Below are 21,031 nucleotides of genomic sequence, written 5' to 3'. Positions count from 1 at the left end.
AGCAGTTTAATTACACGTGCGGTTAAATAAATAGTCCTCTTGATTTTGAAGGTTCGAATCTTTCGTGCCTCACTTTTATTTATTTTAAAAATTTTAAATAATTCAAGTTTAAGAACATTTGTAGTTGCATTTTAGTTATAAAAATATAAATTTTATTAAAATAAATAAAGCCTAAGACATCATTATTCTTAGGGTAGTAGGTTAGATATAGAATTTTAATATTAAATATCCTACCTTTTAATAAAGTAAACTCTATTTTAATTAATATAAAATTAATTCATACCAAACGTATTTATTTATTTTTATGTCGGATTGTTACCTTGAATATAGTTCAACTGATATAAAATACGTGACATCTGAGTAAAGAAAAGATACATGAATGAACCGAGACCACATCCAAATGAGAACGATGACGAGGATAAAATGACCAATACGACAAGGTGTATATTTCTTTTCAGTGGCTTAATCATAGAACTCGGAGCAATTTCATATCGAGTGACTTACTCGTAATGGTCTGTAGAGCAAACTCGGAATGAGGTAAAGATGAGTTATATATATATATATATGGTTTCCCATCTTCATCGTTTCGTCCCGAACATTCTCGACGATCGATCAAGAAGAGGGGTTGGATTTGTTAGCAGGGTATTTGAGAGCATTGAGCTGGATCTTCCTTAGGGCAGCTTTGGAAAGATCAACGCCGCACATATCAGATAGCCTCACCAAATACAGAAGCACGTCGGAAAGCTCTTCTCCCAAGTGCTCCTTCTCCTCCGCCGCCCACTCCGGCAGCCCCTTCCCCACCTCTCCTTTCCATTGGAATATCTCCGATAATTCTCCCACTTCTCCCACCTGCCCATTCAAGTATTATATATTTCAAGTCTACCGCTAGCAAATATTATCCATTTTAATTTTTTTTTTAAGACGCATCTACTAGGGAGAGGTTTCCACACTCTTATAAAGAACGCTTCGTTTCTCCGATGCGAAACTCCAACAACGTGAGAGACCCCACGTTTATTTCGGTGGTGAGTAAAAACCTCGTCCTACTAATCGCGTTTTAAAACCGTGAACTTGACGGTAATACATAACCAATCAAAGTGGNTAAAGAAAAGATACATGAATGAACCGAGACCACATCCAAATGAGAACGATGACGAGGATAAAATGACCAATACGACAAGGTGTATATTTCTTTTCAGTGGCTTAATCATAGAACTCGGAGCAATTTCATATCGAGTGACTTACTCGTAATGGTCTGTAGAGCAAACTCGGAATGAGGTAAAGATGAGTTATATATATATATATATGGTTTCCCATCTTCATCGTTTCGTCCCGAACATTCTCGACGATCGATCAAGAAGAGGGGTTGGATTTGTTAGCAGGGTATTTGAGAGCATTGAGCTGGATCTTCCTTAGGGCAGCTTTGGAAAGATCAACGCCGCACATATCAGATAGCCTCACCAAATACAGAAGCACGTCGGAAAGCTCTTCTCCCAAGTGCTCCTTCTCCTCCGCCGCCCACTCCGGCAGCCCCTTCCCCACCTCTCCTTTCCATTGGAATATCTCCGATAATTCTCCCACTTCTCCCACCTGCCCATTCAAGTATTATACATTTCAAGTCTACCGCTAGCAGATATTATCCATTTTAATTTTTTTTAAGACGCATTTATTAGAGAGAGGTTTCCACATTCTTATAAAGAACGCTTCGTTTCTCCGATGTGAAACTCCAACAACGTGAGAGACCCCTCGTTTATTTCGGAGGTGAGTGAAAACCTCGTCCTACTAATCGCGTTTTAAAACCGTGAGATTGACTGTAATACATAACCAGTCAAAGTGCGCTTGAGCTATTACAAAATATATTCATAAAGGTTAAATTATACGATTAACCCATTAAGTGGAAGAACAAAATAAACACGAAATTAAAAGTTCGAGACCTAAACTTGTAATTTCGAGAATATATCTACTAGTAGTGGGCTTCAGGGTTAAATCAAAATAAACACGAAATTGAAAGTTCGAGACCTAAACGTGTAATTTAAACTATTAATAAATTTATTATGCTATTTTTTTAGGTTAAATTATAAATTTAGTCTCTTTAGTTTAAAATTGATTCTCGAATCAGAAGGGACGAGAATTTGTTGTATGATAAGATAAACCCTAATTTTCAAATGATACGAGCTAAATTGTAACTTTTTCGAGTGATGAGATTGAATTACGATGAACTCGGGATCGAAAACGGAGACGAAAGGAGAAAGAAGAAGAAGATACCAGAGCAAGAAGGAGATTTCTTGGGCTATGAAAGCGATCCCAATTCCTTTCCTCTGCAAATTCCGCCATTTTTAACCTCAGAAGCTCCAAGCTTACACTTCCTTCCTCTTCTGTTCTTCCACCCATTATCTCTCTCCTATGCTCTCTCTCTCTCTCTCTCTCTCTCTTATATAATATCATGCAATCCCCAGAAGAAGAAAATTTTGTTGTCTCGTTTACCGGCTATTGCCGGTTTACTATCTTTAGCGGTGTAGGTAGAAACGACAGTTGGTGTGGTCGATAACGACGTTTAGTCAACCGCCACGTGCCGGTTCTCATGGATTCCCGCCTGGATCTTTGCTATTTTCTTTTTTTGTTATTAATTATAATTAAATTACAAAATTTTAAATTTAGTTCACGAGGCTTTAAAAATGTATTTTAAGTCTTTGAAATTTTTATTTTTTAAAAATAATAAATTTTAATTTTAATTTTTTTTTTGTCGATGAATTTTAAAATAATGCCTTAATTCTAACGAATAAGTGAGCTAATCATTTGAGCTATTGATTGAGCTTTAGCTAAATCGAGATGTACCCGTGAGATGGAACAGTGACACTTCTACATTTTCTAGCTGGCATATTATTCGGTGTCTGGCTCTGATACCATTTGTAACATTACAAGCCCATCGCTAATATATATTGTCTGTTTTAGTCTATTATGTATTGCCGTCAAGCTCACGATTTTAAAATGCGTGGGTGAACCTGGATACAAAAAAAATTGGACAAACCGACAAAACAACCTTTGAAATTTTGTGGGATTCAGCTGAAATTCCGTTTGTGATTCCCTAAACTCTCCTTAATTTCGTAGAAAGGAGACATAAAAGTCATAACTTTGGTTGGAAGATCACATTTATCAATGTTCTTCGTAATAAATGAGAGAGGACATTCTATTTTCGTAAAATTACCGATATACCCCTCCGTAATGACTTTTTCATGCCCATTATTACATGCACGATAACTATGACGTCTAAATCAATGAGAGGTACATGAATAAACCGATATCACATCCAAATAAGAGTGATTCCGAGAATAAAATGACTAAAAAAGATTTAAAACAATTACCAATATACCCCTTTGTAATAATCCGACTTTTAGACTTTTTCATGCCCATTATTACATGCACGATAACTATGACGTCTAAATAAACGAGAGGTACATGAATAAATCGAGATCACATCCAAATGAGAGTGATTCTGAAAATAAAATAACTAAGAAAGACTTAAAATAATTACCAATATACCCCTTTGTAATAACCTGACTTTTACGACTTTTTCATGCCCATTGTTACATGCACGATAACTATGATGTCCAAGTAAATGAGAGGCATATGAATAAATCGAGATCACATTCAAATGAGAGTGATTCTGAGAATAAGACGACTAAGAAAAACTTACAAAAAATTGAAAGTTACTGTCTATACCAACAAAATACACCGTTCTTTTCCGTGGTTCAATTATAGAAATTTCATAATTAAACGTGTTTTACTTAGAGCAATTCTATGTTTGACGATCTCCTAAGAATTTTCATATAATGCACGTGAGCGAGGACAAAACGGGTAATAAATTAGCTTCAAATATTAAAATGCTAAAAAATATATAGAAAATCTCAAAACCATATAGTAAACTCCCAATACATTTAATTAAAAGTATATATTATGTATTATATTGACATTGTCAAAGATTTTGGGACATATGATCAATATTTCTTTCACACTTATATATAAAACAAAAGGTTTTTATTTAATTAATTTGTCATTTTTTATTAATATATTATATTAATAATTAGTGCAAATTGACGTCTTATTATTTTAAGGGATAAAAGATCACAATCTTAATGCAAATATCTTGTACAAAATCAAGATTTTATTTATTTTTATATCATTAATATAATTTATATTGAATTTAATATAATTAATTAGTTATTTTATTTGGTAATGACGACATTGCCCTCAATAATTTATGCTAAATTAAAAAATAAAATTAAATATGTCACTGAGTTGTCATTTTATACTTATAAATGGGCCGTTGAAATATAAAGATTTGATAAAATTATTATAAAATATCTAAAAATAATTTTTTTAATATAAAGTTTAGGATTTTGTATACAAAATATTTTTAATATGTTTGTTAGTTAATTTATTTATTTATTTATTTATTTATTTATTATTATTATTATAAAACAAACATTCCTTCAACTAAGGAAAAAAAAAAAAAAAAAACACAAAATCTTCTAAATTTTCATATTTGGTCGTAGAAAAAGATTTTGAGACCAAATACATATAATTGGATTAAAAAAATCTCTACTTTTTGCCTAAAAAGCGTAACAGCCCTAGTTATTGCCGTCAGCTTCACGGTTTTAAAAAACGTGTCTATCAAGGAAAGGTTTTCACACCCTGATAAAGAGTATTTCGTTCCACTCTCCAACTGATGTTAGATCTCACAATCCACCTCCTTTAAGGCCCAACGTCCTCACTGGCACATCACCCGGTGTCTGGCTCTGATACCATTTTCAACACTCCAAACTTACCGTTAGCCGATATTGTCTGTTTTGACCTGTTACGTATCGCTGTCAGCCTGACGATTTTAAAACGCGTCTCTTAAGGAGAGGTTACCACACCCTTATAAGGAGTGTTTTGTTTTACCCTCCAACCGAGGTGAGATCTCACCAAAAAAAAAAAAAAAAAAAAAAAANCCCATGATTGAATCACCGAGACTGAAGATGCATCTGTATAACTATCAATTCTTTTAAATTTTTTCTAAACATTACTTCATATCTTCAAGATTACTCTTATTCGAATATAGTCTCTTTCATTCACGTACCTGTGATCTATCATTTCAAATCAACAATACAATAACAACCGTATGGAAAGAACCCGCATGTGTTTGGATCGAATCTAATAGCTCTTTTAACCTACACGTTTTACGAGTCCCACCGAAGAAAAGACGTCAACTTTGAAAAATAAAAACTTCCTTCAGCATTTAAGACAGGAGACAAAACATTATCAGCAGACAAAAAGCAGAGGTTCTTTCATGTTTTTCTTGCGACCAAATACGAAAATAGAATTAAAAAGCAGCTAATTAAGAATCTTTTCTTAGTTTGACAAATAATGTTTTGGATGTTTTTGGAAGCTACTTCTCTTTGTCGGTTTGCTATACACAACAACTCAAAGTTAACTCGGGTTTTCTCGGGTTATTTTGGAAACCTACACGAAGATGCTCGCTTCGTGTATTAGAAAAGTCCATGTATGAATAAGAATTGAGCCTGGTGGGAAATTTATAGACACCTTTTTGTTCGGGTATAGATACTATGACGTAAAATTTAAGCTCTCGGAGTTTAACTGTATACACTATTTTCTGGCATATGACTCCGTCTCGACATCTGGACTTCTTTTATGTTTCTTAAACCTGTCTCGTAATCAATTTTGATTATATGAAAATAACATTTTCAAGTATATAATCTAACTTCATATGGGTCGAGCTAAAAAAAACGTTATATATTTGTCAAGTTTATTTTCTCTCAGACTCCATATTTATAATTATAAGCCTGATTTTTTAAAAATCAAATAGTTATAAAACGAAACGTACCCTATAATTTAGTTAGAGTGACCGAATAACATGTAATTTAATTTCTAAATTTTTTTTTTATATGAATACAATTTAAAATATTTTATAAGATTATATTTTGTATATTAGATAAAATAGTTGGGTTTAGGGCTGAAGTGTAGGCTTGAAAGAGAAGGCCTAGTTGGTTGAAGCTTAAGAACTCCAATTTGGGCCACTTAATGAACTCAATCAACCAAGGTGGGAGGAGTTTCCAAATGAATGGTTCGTTCCCATCTCCAACCAATGCTAGATCTCACAATCCACCCTTTTTGTGGGTCAGTGTCCTCGTTGACACACCGTTCAGTGTCTAGTTTTGGTATCATTTGTAACAGTCGAAGCTCACTGCTAGCAAACATTGTCCGTTTTGATCTGTTACGTATTATCGTCAAACTCACGATTTTAAAACGTGTATGTTAGGGAGAAGTTTCCACAGCTATAAAAAAATGATTGGTTCTTCTGTTCAATCGATATGAAATCTCACATTTTTACTATTGCTTCTTATAACGAAACGTCACGTAATTATTTCGTGAATTAATTGTGTAGTTTGAAGATTTGTGAGTCTACTAGTTAGGTGACAACGATGTTGCTTCCACCTAAGGTGTTCCAATGGTATTGAAATTAAAGAAGCATAATAAAGTACAAAGAAATAGTAAATCGAAGGTGTCCAAAGTTTGCGTGGCAACTTCTTACACAACGCTAGGAGCCAGGAACTAAGGATTCATTGTGGGCTCTTCCCTTTTTGCATAATTCATGCCATGTTGTAGACAGCGATTTGGTTTGGTTTTCTCTCGGTTTCAGTACTTGATGGTCAAACATTTCTCTGCATCCTCTACGATATGATCATGTTACCTACCCCTCGTTTCATTATCCTTACAAACAAACACGAGTTATTCTAACATGCTTTATTCTCACTCACATGTTGTGAGATCCCACCTCGGTTGGAGAGGGGAACGAAACATTCCTTACAAGGATGTGAAGACTTCTCCCTAACAGACATCACACATCGGTTGGAGAAGGAAAACCCAAAAGGGAAAGCCCAAAAAAGACAATATTTGCTAGCGGTGGGTTTGATGCGAGGCACTGATCGGAGTAGGGTTAGACTCTCTCGTAGACGCGTTTTAAGACCGTGAGACTAACAACAATACGTAACACGCCAAAGTGAATAATATCTACTAGCGGTGGGCTTGTGTTGTTACAAATGATACTAGAGCTAGTCATCAGACGATGCGATACACTGGTCAGAGTGGGATTAGACCCTCTTCATAGTAGATGCATTTTAAAACCGTGAGAATAACAACAATACATAACAGGCCAAAGTGGACAATATCTGCTAGCGGTGGGCTTGTGTTGTTACAAATGGTATCAGAGCTAGTCATCAGACGATGTGAGACACTGGTCAGAGTAGGGTTAGACCCTCTTTCTAGTAGACGCATTTTAAAACCGTGAAACTAACAACAATACGTAACAGGCCAAAGTGGACAATATCTGCTAGCAGTGGGCTTGTGCTGTTACAAATGGTATCAAAGCTAGTCATCGGACGGTGCAAGGCACTGATCGAAATAGGGTTAGACCCTCCATAGTTGATGCGTTTTAAAATCGTAAGGCTAACAACAATACGCAACAGGCAAAAGTAGACAATATCTACTAGCGGTGGACCTGTGCTGTTACAAATGGTATCAAAGCTAGTCATCAGACGGTGCAAGGCTCTGATCGAAATAGGGTTAGAACCTCTCCATAGTAGACACATTTTAAAACCCTAAGACTAACAACAATACGTAATAGGCAAAAGTGGACAATATCAGTTAGCGGTGGCCTTGTGCTGTTACAAATGGTATCAGAGCTAGTCATCAAACGGTACAAGATACTGATCGGAGTAGAGTTAGACCCTCTCCATAGTAGACGCGTTTTAAAACCGTGAGTGTAACAACAATACATAACAGGTCAAAGTGGACAATATCTGCTAGCGGTGGGCTTGTGCGGTTACAAATGGCATCAGAGCTAGTCATCAGACAGTGCGAGACACTGGTCATAGTAGGGTTAGACCCTCTCTATAGTAGACACGTTTTAAAACCCTGAGACTAACAGGAATACGTAACAGGCAAAAGTGGACAATATTAGCTAGCGATGAGCTTGGGTTATTACGCATGCATCCCACGAAAGCTCGAAGAGGACACCCACCATAGAATTACTGTAACATTAAGCTAATATCTTACCGAGATGTATTATAATCACGACATAGATGAACACGAGGAGGATAATGATGATTGACATCATTTTCCAATTCCCCATAATGGAATTACAAAATTATACGCTACATACATGGATGTGTTACATATATATACATATAAGAAATAATTATTAATATGAAATGTATGATGGAGAATAGCAACAAGAAGGGGCCAAGAGCTAAGAATATGAGCTCTTCTCGTCAATGAACAAAACAGAAAATAATGATTAGAACAACAAATTATTAATTTGCAAATACGTAGATGGTGAGTAGGATCATAAGTTTCTGACAAGTAAGGAATCCAATTATTATTACCAAAGAAAACCACTGATTGGTTCCTAATTATTCAATCCATTCGACAAAATGTCCTGTTACTTGGACATCATGTTCCACACCCTTTGGAATAATCTTGTTCATATATATATATATATGGATATAATCAACTATTTCTACTTCTAATCAATGCTTTTTATTATCTTAAATTCAATTAACGTAGTAAGTCACTCGTTGAAATTAGAGCGTATGGTTCGATCCTTCTTGTATTCGCGAATAAGTATGAATGAATCTACCTACACAGAAACCAATTAATTTGTAACGGCTCAAGCCCACTGCTAGCAGATATTGTCCTGCTAGGAGAAGTTTTCACACCGTTATAAAAGATGTTTTGTTCTCCTTCCCAACCGATGTGAGATCTCATATAATTAACCTCGTACCAAAGAGAAAACGAAGATTGGTTAGTAGTTGTGAGATCCCATGTTGGTTGGAGAGAGAAACAAAGTGTTTTTTTTATAAGGGTGTGGAAACCTCTGTCTATCAGACATGTTTTAAAACTGTCTGTTAGGAAGAAGTTTCCACACCCTTATAAAGAATGTTTGGTTCTTCTTTCTAACCGACGTGGGATTTCACATAATTAACCTCGTACCAAAGAGAAAAAAACTGTCTGTTAGGAAGAGGTTTCCACACCCTTATAAAGAATGTTTGGTTCTCATTTCCAACCGATGTGGGATCTTAATTAACCTCGTACCAAAGAGAAAAAGAATATTGGTTAGTAGTTGTGAGATCCCACATCGGTTGGAGAGAGAACAAAGCGTTTTGTATAAGGGTGTGGAAACCTCTATCTAGCAGACATGTTTTAAAACTGTCTGTTAGGAAGAGGTTTCCACACCCTTATAAAGAATGTGTGGGATCTTAATTAACCTCGTACCAAAGAGAAAAAGAATATTGGTTAGTAGTTGTGAGATCCCACATCGGTTGGAGAGAGAACGAAACGTTGTATAAGGGTGTGGAAACCTCTATCTAGCAGACATGTTTTAAAACTATCTGTTAGGAAGAGGTTTCCACACCCAAATGTTTGGTTCTTCTTTACAACCGATGTGGGATCTCACGTAATTAACCTCATACCAAAGAGAAAAAGAAGATTGGTTAGTAGTTGTGAAAGTGTTTTTTATAAGGGTGTGGAAACCTCTGTCTACAGACATGTTTTAAAACTGTCTGTTAGGAAGAGGTTTCCACACCCTTATAAAGAATGTTTGGTTCTCATTTCCAACCGATGTGGGATCTCACATAATTAACCTCGTACCAAAGAGAAAAAGAAGATTGGTTAGTAGTTGTGAGATCCCACATCGGTTGGAGAGAGAACCAAACATTTTTTATAAGGGTGTGGAAACTTCTATCTAACAAACATGTTTTAAAACTGTTTGTTAGGAAGAGGTTTCCACACCCTTTATAAAAAATGTTTGGTTCTTCTTTCGAACCGGATCTCACATAATTAACATTGTACCAACGAGAAAAAGAAGATTGGTCAATAGTTGTGAGATCCCACATCGGTTGGAGAGGGGAACGAAACATGCTTTACAGGGGTGTAGAAACTTTTATCTAGCATACATGTTTTAGAACCGTGTGGCTGATAGCGGTACGTAACGAGATAAAACGGATAATATTTGCTAGCGGTGAGTTTGGATTATTACAGTAGTACAAATATAATCGATACTAAAGTTGTATATAAAGAATGAAGCGTTTTTAGATTTATATGATATCATAACGTTTACGTGTTCATCATTTTCGGGTTTTTATTTCCCCTTTATTGAACTGAATTTGGTAATTGTTTATTTATTTATTTATTTATTATTATTATTAAGAATGAAACATAAATATGATCGGTAATAATCAACTTTTTACCAGAAAAATAGTTTTTAAATTAAAATATTTTTAAAATTTATATTATATTTACTTTTAGATATTTATTATGCTTATTTTTTTTAAGTAAAAAAATAATAAAATAATTCACTTATTTATGTTTTAGAAAAATTAGAATAAATAAAGAGAAAAAACAATAAAAAATAAAAAACAAGACACGAGATCATATTATCTATTTATCTTAAATTACTTCGAAGAACGAAGACGATTCTCTAAACGAACGCGATCATTTTAGCATATTTTATCCTCGTTTACATAATTTATATGAAGATAAATAACTTTAATATATACTAAAAATGTATTAAATTAAATATAATATTCCTTCAAGTTCTTACTCATTTGTGAATTGATAATATTAAACGGTTTGTAACGGGTAATGTGTCATTTCAAGGTGAAATGACTTGATGAGGTTGATAAGATGTTTGGAAAATTTAGTTACATTACACTAATAATAGTAACTTTATGATTTTTCATTTATAACATGCTGTCTAATCTCGTAAAATGACCGATACCCACGATTTGGATTAGGGTTTGGAATCTGCACTCGACCCCTGATGCCCCGACATTCTCTACGACATGATCACGATACCTACTCCTCACTTCTTAAGAGTGAAAACTATACTCACAGACTAACACGAGTCATTCTAGCATGTTTTGTCCTCACTTACATGCATTTCAAGAAAATTACTAAGAGATCCGCTCTCATTTAGATATGATCTTTATTCATTCATGTACCATTCTTTTACTCGGGTGTCACATTTCATGAGTAATGTGATGGGTAAGGCTCGGCTCGGCTGTCTAGGTCATAATTCTCTCGTGACTCCCGCTTATGCACTACGAAATAATTGGTACAACAAATCGTGCATTAATTCGTTCATTTAGCCCAAAAAAAAAAGAAATGACATATTTGTAGAGTTCACAGTTTTTCAAACAATTACAAGAATATATGTCATATGACGAGACATTTGCTAATCAGATCACTGGGACTATGTCATACAATTTTTGGTTGTCTTATAAGTTCATGGTTTATTTTTGAATTAAAGTAACATTTTACTTGAAAGAATAACCTCTCCCTGACCAGCTCGTGGGTAGCATCTCATGTCGGCACAATGTAGTGTCAAAAACAGGTAAAATTATTAAATCAAAATATTCGACTTTATTCAAAACTATTACGTGTCAATGCAACAAAACAAAAAATGTTTCTATTAAATCACGAACAAATTCTTATATCAAAGATTATTGCATAACCTAATGTTCTTATTAAATCATGAACAAAGTTTTCAAGCTCTTTTCAATCAACTTTAGAGTAGAAATCAAATATATATTTTCTCGATATCATGATTAGAAAAGAAGAATTAGAACAAATAAAAATTTATAGTAAGTTTTGGGTATTTTCGAGAGTACGTGATTTTCAACGAAGCATCGACGAAACATTTTAATAAACTCGATCAGATAGCGTTAGATGCATAGTACTTTTCAGTGGGTTTATCTTGGATTCTACTTTTTTTTCGAGTAGTGTTGGATGCATAGTATTTCTCTATACACGATCCACGCACGTGTGCATGAACCCATTAGGCGAGCTTGTGTACGTACTCTCTAGGTCTAAAAATGGGCTAGCATACGCTCACATTGTTGGACACCAACGAAAATAAAAGAGCTCATATCATATCATGGTGTACGCGTCCGTACAAAACATACTGGAGAAGTAACTCATGCTCGTGACATACAACATGCATGATACCATGTATTTTAAATCATGATACATGATTATAACGCACATCATACTTTCATATTTTTTTATGACCTAACCTTCCTATGAGACATATACACGTGTGCATGACATATCTTTCATACTTACATAACATGCATCATCATCATAATACAATAAATAACATATAATATATATTAGTCACCAACCAAACTCACTTATTTGTTGGCCTAAGCAGAAATCACTAAATTTATTAATGATATTTAAAAGAAAGATTAATTATAATGTTTTTTAACGCTAAAATAAATTTATTTTTATTAATTTAATTCTATATATATCTTTTACATTATAGTATATAAAATCTAAAACTTTATCGGAAAAAAAAGTTCAGAAATGCAAATACTCGTGAATAAATGAAAGATGGTGACATCTTAAAATAACCGACTGTGATATAGTCACGTTTAAACGAAGGTGACAATATGCTCATATTTGGTAATATGACCAAAAGATGAAACGTCTTTTTCTTTAATAAATAAAACGTTTGTTGAACACAATTTCATGAAAAACTCGTTTGAATATTACTATACTTTTGTACCTGAGATTAAAAAATTTGGGGTCGAAGAATAAATTTATTCATAAAATATCTAAAAAAAATTGTTCGTAAATTATCTATAGGATATTTGTGTTCCTAAAATATCTAGATATTTATTCATTTTATTTCTGTCACTCTCGTTCGGGTGTGGTATTAGTTCATTACTCAGGTTCATATGTTCAAATTCCTGCCATGGTTTGTCCCTAAACCACATTTTAATGAGACAGGTACGACTCTAATACCATTTGTAACAATATTCCACACCCTTACTAGGAATGTTTCGTTCTCCTCTTCAACCAATATTAGATCTCTCAATAGACGCATTTTATAACCACGAGGCTGACATCAATACATAACAGACTAAAACGGACAATATCTATTAGCGATAGCGTTGAGCTATTACAGTGATATCATAGTTGTGTAGTGGAAGCATGGTGGGTCCATAACCCCAAATCGAAACTTGGGTTGTTGCAGTATTACAGCTCGGTTTATATTTTTAACCCCAATTTAGTTTTGTACCGTGATCGAGAGTATATGTGTTTACGAATTGATTTGTTGAATAGAAAAAACCCTAAATGTTATGTCCCACAGGTTTGTTCATCCCTAAAGTAGACGTTTCTCATGTGAATTCAACCTCACTTTCTCTCTCTCTCTTCCATAATTTAAGGTATTTATCTACTCGTCTTCTTCCTCCATCATCTCTATATAAGCAATAATAACCTCTCTCAATCTCTTCATTCAAAACCACTTTGAAACTCAAAAAAAACCCTTCATTTTATGCTTTTCCCATCACATTTAGCTTAAATTCTTGTGTGTTTCCCCTTGTTTGAGAGGTTTAAGAACATGGGTTTGAGAGATATTGGAGCCACTTTGCCTCCTGGGTTCAGGTTTTACCCTAGCGATGAGGAATTGGTTTGCCATTATTTGTACAAAAAGATAGCTAATCAAGAAGCTTTGAGGGGCACTTTGGTGGAGATTGACTTGCATACTTGTGAGCCCTGGCAACTCCCTGGTATGTATACCTTTACAATCCGTCTCGTCTTTCTTAGTTCATATTTCGTTCGAAAACGTTCATGGGTTTGAGAGATTGAATCATCGACTTTTGAAAAAACGAGAGATCTCACGTCTGTTAACCATGTCGAAACCTCTCCCTGACTGATGACAGTAATTGGGTGAACAATCCGAGTTAAAATCGGAGGGGTAAGGAACAAGTTTTTGGTATAATGATCGGCTTTCCTAAAACCCTAATCTCGAAACGAGGATTTCCCACCTTAAGTTGATAATTATGGAGTTAGGTGAAAAGAACGACCCCACTTGATTATACGTTACTATCCGAACTACAACCATTGTACACATTATGTGTCACGGGATAATCGATGATATAATTAATCACAAAACACGATATCTAACTGATGAATTGTCGTGTTATAAATACTTTTAGCTTAATTTTTAAGCCATATTTGATTAGTTTTCTCATTTATTTTTATCGTTTAATTATATTGATTTTGATAGAATATAGAGTATTAAGAATTATAGAGACGAGAATTCTCGAACCTTCGACTATAAAAAGAAAAACTATTATTATTAATGCTTTGTGTTTATATTTAACAATTTTTTTTACTGCATCATTAACATGTTCGGCTATATAATTTAAAATATTTGATCTTTTAAAGAAAAAAAAATATATATATTTAGCATTTTGAAAATAAAAATAAAAAAATATTTAAAATTTAATAATTAAAAAAAAAATTGTCAAATTTGTGTTAGTAATTAACTAAGAAAAGAGTAGAGTTAAATAAAAAATTAATCCTCTAAAAAAGAAAGAAAATTTGTTGGATAATTACGGGTATACCCTTAGGGCTGATAATTAGGTGTCTTACTATTAAGTCGTACTCGAAGAAAAGGTGGGGATAAGATGACGTTTTTTGCTCTCGATTGAAGAAGAAAAAGAAGATCGTGACAGTGGATGACAACCCGACAATCTTTTTCGAGTAGGGTTATTATTGTCAAAATTGTTAAGGACTTAATTGTCTGGTTTTAAAATTTAAGCACTAAATTGATATGATTAGAGTCCGGTCTATCATTTGATTAAAATTTAAAAATAAATAAAATAATAAATTTTTTGTGGTGGACTAATAAGAAAATGAAATAATTAGTATTTGTCGAGGGCGAATTGTATTCCCATATATGTCGAGAAGGGCATTATATCATAACTATGGTCCAAATACAAGCTTTGTTCTCTTCTCAAAAAAACTGATTCATTCAGAAAAAAAAAAAAAATATATATATATATATATATATTTTTTTTTCAACATTCAAATGATTTTTGTGAAGATAATCTTCCCTAAATCTGTTTCTATATTGATTTCCGATGGTTAGTAGTCGATCGAACTTCCTAGATCTTATCCTTTGAGGCATCTTGAATTCGAGGGCTCGTACCTCGGGTAGGGCGGCTGAGCTAGAGTGGGCTCAGCAGTCGACCTGTGTTTTGTTTCTGGGTGCATGCAATATTGTGGATGAGTGTCTTTCGTATGTGAGTTGACATTGACATATACTAATAAGTACTCAATTTTTTTTTTTATGAATGTAGAGGTAGCCAAGTTGAACGGGAACGAGTGGTACTTCTTCAGCTTTAGGGATCGGAAATACGCGACTGGGTTTCGTACAAATCGAGCAACGACAGCTGGGTATTGGAAGGCGACAGGGAAAGATCGAATGGTGGTGGATCCAACTAGAGGTGAGGTGGTCGGAATGAGAAAGACTTTGGTGTTTTATAGAAACCGAGCTCCGAATGGAATCAAAACTGGATGGATCATGCACGAGTTTCGTATCGAGACACCGCATATGCCTCCGAAGGTTTATTTCTTACCCTCTTTTCGAACTTTTATGTTCATATTTGGAGTTATATCGTAATTTAGATATGAGGGTTTTTTTGGGAATGTCAACACGAACATAGCTAAAAACATCCTTAAAAGAAACAAAAATGAAGACATTGTTTGTTTATCGGTTGTACAGGAGGATTGGGTTCTATGCAGGGTGTTTTACAAGAGCAAGCCAGATCAGGACATGATAGAAGCAACAACATACAGCACCTCACAGTTTCCATTCGAGGCGGCGGCGGGGGCGGCGGGCGCTGCACCGTCGTCCTACTGCTTGCTGCCGAACCACGTCGAGTTTGTACCGGGTGACAACTCGAACGGGCTGCTGCCATGGGAGATGAGCATGGAAGAAGCAGGCTTGAGATCCTATGGAGTTGGTGATGCAAACGCACAAGAAATGAAGTATGAGATGATTGAAAACACCAACCAAAATGGGTTTCCTTTTAACTATTTTATTGCTTAAAAAAAAAAAAAAAAAAAAAAAAAAATGTTTATTGTTTTCTTGTTGAATTGAAGTGTTTGTGTACTGAAAGAGTTTTGGTTAAATGTTTTATTTTTTTTTTTTTTTGTGTTATTTTAGTGTTTTGTATGAATTATTATGATTTTTGCACGTGTTTCTATTTACTTTCCTAATTTGTTTCAAAAATACCATTGAACTTTAAATATTGTTTAAAAAATATCCTTATATTTTCAAAATTTTTATTAATACTCTAATTCTTTTTTAAAAAATTCAAATATACCTTTAATTAAAAAAAAAAAAAACGCCTTTAAACTTTTTTTAAAATATTCAAAAATATTTTTACTGTTGTATTATCTATGAGGTGTTTGACAGACATAAAAAATACTCATGAATTTTTTGAAATAATATTAAAATATTTATAGATAATTTTTGAATTTTTTTTATAGAGGTACGAATGTTAGTTTTAAAATTTTAAGGATTTTTTTTTAATTGAAGAATAGTATTAAAAAAATTAAATTAAAATATTAAATATTTTTTAAAGACTTTTTTTTTTAAATTATTTTTAAAATGAATTTGAAATTTTAAAAAGTGTATTTTTATTAATTTAACGATAAAAAAATTTCATACGACCCAATTATAAAAATATGATCCTAAAAGTTAGGAGATGAAACAATTTCGGAGTATTATTAAAGGTAAAATATTTATAGATAATTTATGAGGGTAGGTGCAATGTTTTAAAAATACTCATGAACTTATTGAAATAATGTTAAAATATTTGTAGATAATGTAGAAGGGGTTGACAGACGATAAAAAAAAAAATTTGAATTTTTTTTAATAAAGGTAAGAGATATTAAATTTTAAGGATATTTTTTAAACGTAGTAGTATTTTTTAATTGAAGAATATTATTAAAAAAAAATTAAAAATAATATATTACTATAATATATTTTTTAAAATAATTTTAAAAATGAATTTGAAATTTAAAAAGAGCATTTTTATTAATTTAACAATAAAAAAAATCACACGAACCAATTATAAAAGTATGATCCTAAAAAATTAGATTGAAACAATTTTAGCGTACTTTCTTGTCTTCCATTGCAACTAAGAAGGCGGTGCGCTCAATTTCCCGCGATGCAGCGATACATGGACCAAATTCAATGCGATTGCGATGAAATTCCAGCTTCTCTGATCGCAGCGTAGGCCACGTTTAGATTCAATGGCGGGACAAATCCTAGCCTCAACTTCACTCCCTTTCCAACCCGCCAACAACCACCACGTTCGCTACTTTTGAAGAATCACCCACCGAACTTTTTGATGCGCATTGCCTTCTAATTGCTCACAGGGGTGTATAAATTCCCTGGGTAATTCTTCATCTTTATCAATTTTGTTCTGCGGAAATGGCTGACAAGGAGATTTCGTTCCGCGGGAAAGAGGGTTGTGAAGATGTAGATGAGAAGAGTTCTACCGGCATCAAGGTACAAGCGATGCAATTTGCTTACGAAATTGATTCGCCTCTTTTCGTGGAGTTTAATCTCGAGATTGGCTCTGGATCTCGTTGTCTTCTCGTTGGCGCTAATGGATCTGGTACTCGAATCGTGTCTATTTTCTCTCTTTCTTTTTCGTTTGGTTTAGTGTAAGAATTTTAGGTTAAAATATGAATTCGAGGAGGGAGTGAAGTACGAAATCATGAAAAGAAATTTGCAGCCCCCTTTGTTTCTTGAATAATGTGCGATTACTAACCCATTAAAATGCTCCTGATATGGAATGATATGCGAATCTCTCTGGAACCCGTTCTTGCTTGTTTCTATTATTGATCATAGGAAATCTCCCGTGCGTAATTAACCATTTGAGCTTGTCTTAGATTAAGAAAATTGTATAACGACACTAAATTTTGCCCCTTGCGCTGTGGGAAGGTAGATTCAAATAATGCAGAAAAGGTAATGGTTCCCATGGCAGACCTTTAGTGACATTGATACATGTTATCCACTTTTGTGCAGGGAAGACTACTTTGCTGAAAATTTTGGCTGGAAAACATATGGTTGGAGGAAGAGATGTGGTTCGGGTTCTAAATAGTTCAGCTTTTCATGACACTCACCTCGTATGTAGTGGTGATTTAGCCTACTTGGGAGGATCTTGGAGTAAAACCGTTAGCTCTGCAGTGAGTACTTGACTTACACTTCTTGTTTAAGCAATTAGCTGCTCTATTGTTTTATATATTTCTGTTCTTCTTGCATAGATAGCATTGTCCATGCCTTTATATGAAACAAGTATCTTTCGAGAAGTATGGACATAGATTTTCTCTGATTGTCTCAAACAAAGCGTCCGATGTCTTTGGTGCATTACAAAGACAAAATTGTGCTCTTCGCTTTACAGATTTCAGTTGATTTCCTATAGTTTGATTGTTTCAGAATTCTCAGTGGTTCATGATGTAGCGGCCTTTACTTCAGTGGTGGTTGATTTCCAACTAAATATAGTTTTCGTCGACATTGATTATGCTGTAACATGTTAGCATTGATCGTTTTCTTTTTCTTAACCCTGAACAGTAACTGATTACCTTCCATTTGGTTCTCTTACAAGAAAATGGATGAACTTTCTAATGCTGAATATATCATTTTCTGAAAACTCAGGGCGAGGTTGCATTACAGGGAGACTTTTCTGCTGAACATATGATATTTGGAGGTGGGCTATGTTCAATTATATTATATTTGCTTTGTGGGGCATTATAACTGTGACCTTTTATTATATTTCCTATCCTCATGTGGGGACTAGATTTTTCTTTTCCTCCTCAAGTTAGGGGTTGCTTAGGATACTTAATAGGAAGCAAATTGATATTTGTCTTAATAAGGGATAGAGTACAAAAGATGGGGGTAAGAAACCTCCCCTTCTCTTCTATTCTGAGCTACTTGGAATACTTTACCTATAACAACCTTCACCCTCAAAAACCCTTTCTAGCGTACTCACTATTTATGACTAATATGAAGATGAACCCCATAAGAAACCCTATTAGTCTCCTCCTGAGATCCACCATTTTCAGAGAGTGTAAGCTAAGTAACATGCTCGAGGGAAGAAATGAAAATGCTGATAAACTCTTTCGGGATCCTTCTTTGAGCCACTAATACTATCCTGTCATTGCTTTAATCCTCTTTGCATTCTGGAATTAAATTTTCACGTACTTGGTTCAATTTCAATAAGATGTATACAATATTTCCTTTTATCGGCTGCAAACATGTACAACTTATGCCCTTTATTTATGTTGATAGTCGAAGGAACGGATCCTGAAAGGAGAGATAGGTTGATTGACCTCCTTGATATAGATCTCCAGTGGCGAATGCATAAGGTATCTGATGGGCAACGTCGTCGGGTGCAAATCTGCATGGGCCTCTTACATCCTTTCAAGGTATTAAATATGGACGACTTTTCGCTTACTGTGGATGACTGAGTTGCTATTAAGTGTACTCTGATAATTGAGCCCATCCGTTCACTATGTCTAATTTCTGGACCATTGATTTTAAATTTCCCATAAAGCATTTCTGTATTGGACCAAGTCCTGTTCTATATTTGACGTTTGTCGAAATATCACAACAGTTTCATTGCCTGCTGATTTTCAATTCATGTTTTTGATTTGTCAGGTTCTCTTGCTAGATGAGGTCACAGTTGACCTTGATGTCGTTGCGAGGATGGACCTCCTGGACTTCCTAAAGGAAGAGTGCGATCAGGTTTGAATACTTTTCAATACTACAAGCAATTAGTATGTGCTAAATTATGCCCCATGACATGAATTTGGTGTAAATGGCAATATCATCCAGAATAGATGTAATTCTGCCATCTAGTAATCTTACAATTCCTGAATTTCATTCTGGGTTGGAAATTAAGATGATGATGGTATAACTGTTCATGATATCAATATTTTCATTGGCTTTGAGGTTCTGAATTCGGGTTGAAAGTTTAAACCTCCACCTCCACCATTGTAATGTCATATCGTCAAAAATAAATAAACATATAGTGTTGGATATCGATGTTGATAAAAATACCGAACTCTCAAAGAAGATTACCCTTGAAATGGCTGAGATTAATTGAAGAACTGGCTGTTTTTGTGGACAGAGAGGAGCTACAATTGTATATGCAACTCACATATTTGATGGACTGGAGACATGGGCAACTCATCTGGCATATATTCAAGATGGCGAGCTAAGAAAGTCAGAGAAGCTGTCTGAAGTTGATGAGTTGAAGCATTGTGCCAATTTGCTTTCTGTGGTTGAAAATTGGCTGCGTGCTGAAACCAAACTCGAGAAGAAGAAGAAGAAGAAGAACCCAATTCTCCCTCCATCCAACACGCAGAAGAACGTTTCTCCTTTTGGTTCGTCTCCTTTCTCGTCTTCCAGACATATGGCTTATTATCGCTAGCTTTGGTAGAATTATTTTGGGCATAGGATATAAGAAGATTGTTTCAGTTAAATGTGAGTTATAGTGATAAAAGTAGAGAGAAATGGGGTTCACAAGTTTAGTATCCGGAGTGAGGTTTCTTTTTTTGCCTTTTGAAAGTTTCTGAACTTCCTTTATCAACAATTTGATTCGTGCTTTGGCGTGGAATTGACAAGCTATGAATTATTTCTTACTTATGCCAAAACACAAATGGTGGAATTATTTCTTACTTATGCCAAAACACCAATGGTGAGAAGAACTGAGAATGATTTTCAATTTCTCGTTTTTATGAGTTCAAGAGATGGGACATTTTTCGTCCATTATCAGACAATCACTTATTTATAAGAGCCGCTAATAGTTTGAATTTTTCATTTCATGAAAATCCTTTTCTCTCCACTTAGTCAGTAGAGATATTTTAGTGATAGGTTCTATAGGAACGGGACGATCCTATTTAGTCAAATACCTAGTGATCTTCTGTTCAATTCAAAGAAATTAACTCGAGTATTAAATTATATATATATATATAATCCAATCATGGATAGATGATTCCAAACCACATTTGAAAACTAAAAAATCCAAATCTAACCATAAAAAATTACATAAATAATTAAAAAAAAAAACTTTAATTCAATTAAAAAAAAAAAAAAAAA

The 21,031-nt window shown here is 34.1% G+C and overlaps 3 protein-coding genes across 3 annotated transcripts; 2 read left to right on the top strand and 1 right to left on the bottom strand.

Moving 5' to 3' along the window:
- Nucleotides 1-1,157: 1,157 nt before the first annotated feature.
- LOC111807624 (dCTP pyrophosphatase 1-like) lies at nt 1,158-2,414 on the bottom strand. Its single transcript, XM_023693427.1, has 2 exons — nt 2,263-2,414; nt 1,158-1,587 (listed from the first exon to the last, which is right to left on the bottom strand). Exons 1-2 carry the CDS (start codon nt 2,386-2,388, stop codon nt 1,351-1,353), a joined length of 363 nt encoding a protein of 120 aa, XP_023549195.1. The 5' UTR covers nt 2,389-2,414; the 3' UTR covers nt 1,158-1,350.
- A 10,958-nt stretch (nt 2,415-13,372) lies between these two features.
- On the top strand, nt 13,373-16,062 carry LOC111807440 (NAC domain-containing protein 21/22-like). Its single transcript, XM_023693173.1, has 3 exons — nt 13,373-13,634; nt 15,213-15,478; nt 15,638-16,062. Exons 1-3 carry the CDS (start codon nt 13,466-13,468, stop codon nt 15,962-15,964), a joined length of 762 nt encoding a protein of 253 aa, XP_023548941.1. The 5' UTR covers nt 13,373-13,465; the 3' UTR covers nt 15,965-16,062.
- Nucleotides 16,063-17,027: 965 nt separating this feature from the next.
- On the top strand, nt 17,028-20,586 carry LOC111807585 (ABC transporter I family member 19-like). Its single transcript, XM_023693365.1, has 6 exons — nt 17,028-17,543; nt 17,957-18,117; nt 18,587-18,638; nt 19,220-19,356; nt 19,589-19,675; nt 20,061-20,586. Exons 1-6 carry the CDS (start codon nt 17,357-17,359, stop codon nt 20,361-20,363), a joined length of 927 nt encoding a protein of 308 aa, XP_023549133.1. The 5' UTR covers nt 17,028-17,356; the 3' UTR covers nt 20,364-20,586.
- Nucleotides 20,587-21,031: the final 445 nt, after the last annotated feature.

The sequence above is a fragment of the Cucurbita pepo genome, chromosome LG12 (genome assembly GCF_002806865.2).
Source record: "Cucurbita pepo subsp. pepo cultivar mu-cu-16 chromosome LG12, ASM280686v2, whole genome shotgun sequence".
NCBI classification, from domain to species: Eukaryota; Viridiplantae; Streptophyta; class Magnoliopsida; order Cucurbitales; family Cucurbitaceae; genus Cucurbita; species Cucurbita pepo.
Note: the sequence above shows the minus strand (reverse complement) of the source record. Positions and strands in the feature narration are given on the sequence as shown.

Bases quoted from the DNA above. Each gene is read 5' to 3' on its own strand.
- LOC111807624 (XM_023693427.1), bottom strand. From the start codon at position 2,388: ATGGGTGGAAGAACAGAAGAGGAAGGAAGTGTAAGCTTGGAGCTTCTG. The intron at 1,588-2,262 runs GTATCTTCTTCT...TTGAATGGGCAG, and splicing joins GAAATCTCCTTCTTGCTCTG to GTGGGAGAAGTGGGAGAATT.
- LOC111807585 (XM_023693365.1), top strand. From the start codon at position 17,357: ATGGCTGACAAGGAGATTTCGTTCCGCGGGAAAGAGGGTTGTGAAGAT. The intron at 18,118-18,586 runs GTGAGTACTTGA...CTGAAAACTCAG, and splicing joins GTAAAACCGTTAGCTCTGCA to GGCGAGGTTGCATTACAGGG. The intron at 19,357-19,588 runs GTATTAAATATG...TTGATTTGTCAG, and splicing joins GCCTCTTACATCCTTTCAAG to GTTCTCTTGCTAGATGAGGT.
- LOC111807440 (XM_023693173.1), top strand. From the start codon at position 13,466: ATGGGTTTGAGAGATATTGGAGCCACTTTGCCTCCTGGGTTCAGGTTT. The intron at 13,635-15,212 runs GTATGTATACCT...TTATGAATGTAG, and splicing joins TGAGCCCTGGCAACTCCCTG to AGGTAGCCAAGTTGAACGGG. The intron at 15,479-15,637 runs GTTTATTTCTTA...TCGGTTGTACAG, and splicing joins CACCGCATATGCCTCCGAAG to GAGGATTGGGTTCTATGCAG.